Source organism: Fonticula alba, assembly GCF_000388065.1.
Source record: "Fonticula alba strain ATCC 38817 unplaced genomic scaffold supercont2.161, whole genome shotgun sequence".
Classification (NCBI taxonomy): Eukaryota; order Rotosphaerida; family Fonticulaceae; genus Fonticula; species Fonticula alba.
This window is the reverse complement of record NW_009243131.1, coordinates 1-1262: the sequence shown is the minus strand read 5'-3', so window position 1 is coordinate 1262 and position 1262 is coordinate 1. Positions and strand designations below refer to the sequence as shown.

The 1262-nt window shown below is 74.0% G+C and overlaps 1 protein-coding gene across 1 annotated transcript; it reads left to right on the top strand.

Annotated features, from left to right (window-relative positions):
• Positions 1–10: 10 nt before the first annotated feature.
• On the top strand, positions 11–1175 carry H696_06366 (hypothetical protein; the record flags this gene model as incomplete). Its single annotated transcript, XM_009500106.1, has 1 exon — positions 11–1175. A coding segment is annotated over one exon (1165 nt), but the record flags the coding sequence as incomplete, so codon positions are not given.
• Between the last annotated feature and the right edge of the window lie 87 nt (positions 1176–1262).

The window sequence follows — 1262 nt, the reverse complement described above, 5'->3', positions numbered from 1 at the left end:
CCCCCCCCAGGGGCCTCCTCCGGCCATTGATCCACTCGCGTGTGTCTGGCACGGCCGGCCGCGATCGGGCGGCCGCGCACATCCTCCGGCAATTCCCCGGGGCCCTGGTCGACCGGCACACGGCGGCCTTCTGCGCGGCCCTGCGCCCGGGGGGGCCCGGCAGCCCGCCGGACGAGGCCACCCTCGGCGCCCGGTCCACGGTCACCAGCGGCATCGGGCGCATCGCTCAGGAAGACCCGCTGACCGATCGCCACACATGCGCCGAGGTGGGCGCGCAGCCCACCTTCACCGGGTGGCACATCCGCCAGGACTCCCTGTGGGCCGAGGCGCCGGTGCCGCACGGCCGCCGGACCTTCCGCAACCTGCTGGTCGACACGCCGGCCGTGGCCCGGTGCCCCGGCGGCGATGGGTATTGCCGGGTGCCGGGCCCCCCCGGGCGCCAGCTCCTCCTGGCCGCGCACTACGACACCAAGTGGTTTGCGCCCGACCCGGCGGCCGGGGGCGAGGCATTTGTCGGGGCGTCGGACTCCGCGGCCTCGGTGGCGGCGCTGCTCCATGCGGCGCGGCTGCTGGCGCGGCTGCTGGCCGGCTTGCCGGAGTCCGCCACCGGGCCGGCCCCCCATGCGGACCCGCCCTCCCTGGGAGTGCGCTTTGTCTTCTTCGACGGGGAGGAGGCCTTCGCCGAGTGGTCGGCCACCGACTCGCTGTATGGGGCCCGGCATCTGGCCAACTCGTTGTCCATCCTGCCGCCGGCCGACCGGCGTCCGGCCACCTGCCTCCCGCGGCAGGTGGCCGCCGCCGCCGCCAATGCCGCCAATGCCGCCAATGCCCCAGGTAGCATGATTGAGGCCTCGACCTGGGCCACTCTCGGCCGGTATGTGTATTGCGCGCGGCCCGGTGACCGGCAGCCGCCCGGGCGCCTGGCCGATGTGGATGCTCTCGTGCTGTTGGACTTGCTCGGGACCCGGCTGTCCGCCTTGCCGGCCGACAGCCCAGCACGCATCTACAATTCCCAGCCCAGCGGATCGGCATACTTCGAGCTTCTGGCCCTGCTGGAGGAGCGGTATCGCCGCCCGTCCGAGGGGGGCCCCCTCGCGCACAACCCTCAGCGCCGGGCGCGGCCCTTTTTCGCGGACCCAGCTCCGCGCCGGTGGCCCGGGCCGTACTCCATCCAGGTGCGCCATCCCCGGGTGGCCTCTTTCTTTTCCTTCCGTGCCCTTTCCACGTGCTTCTTCCTCGCTCCTCCCTCTCCCCCGCCCCCC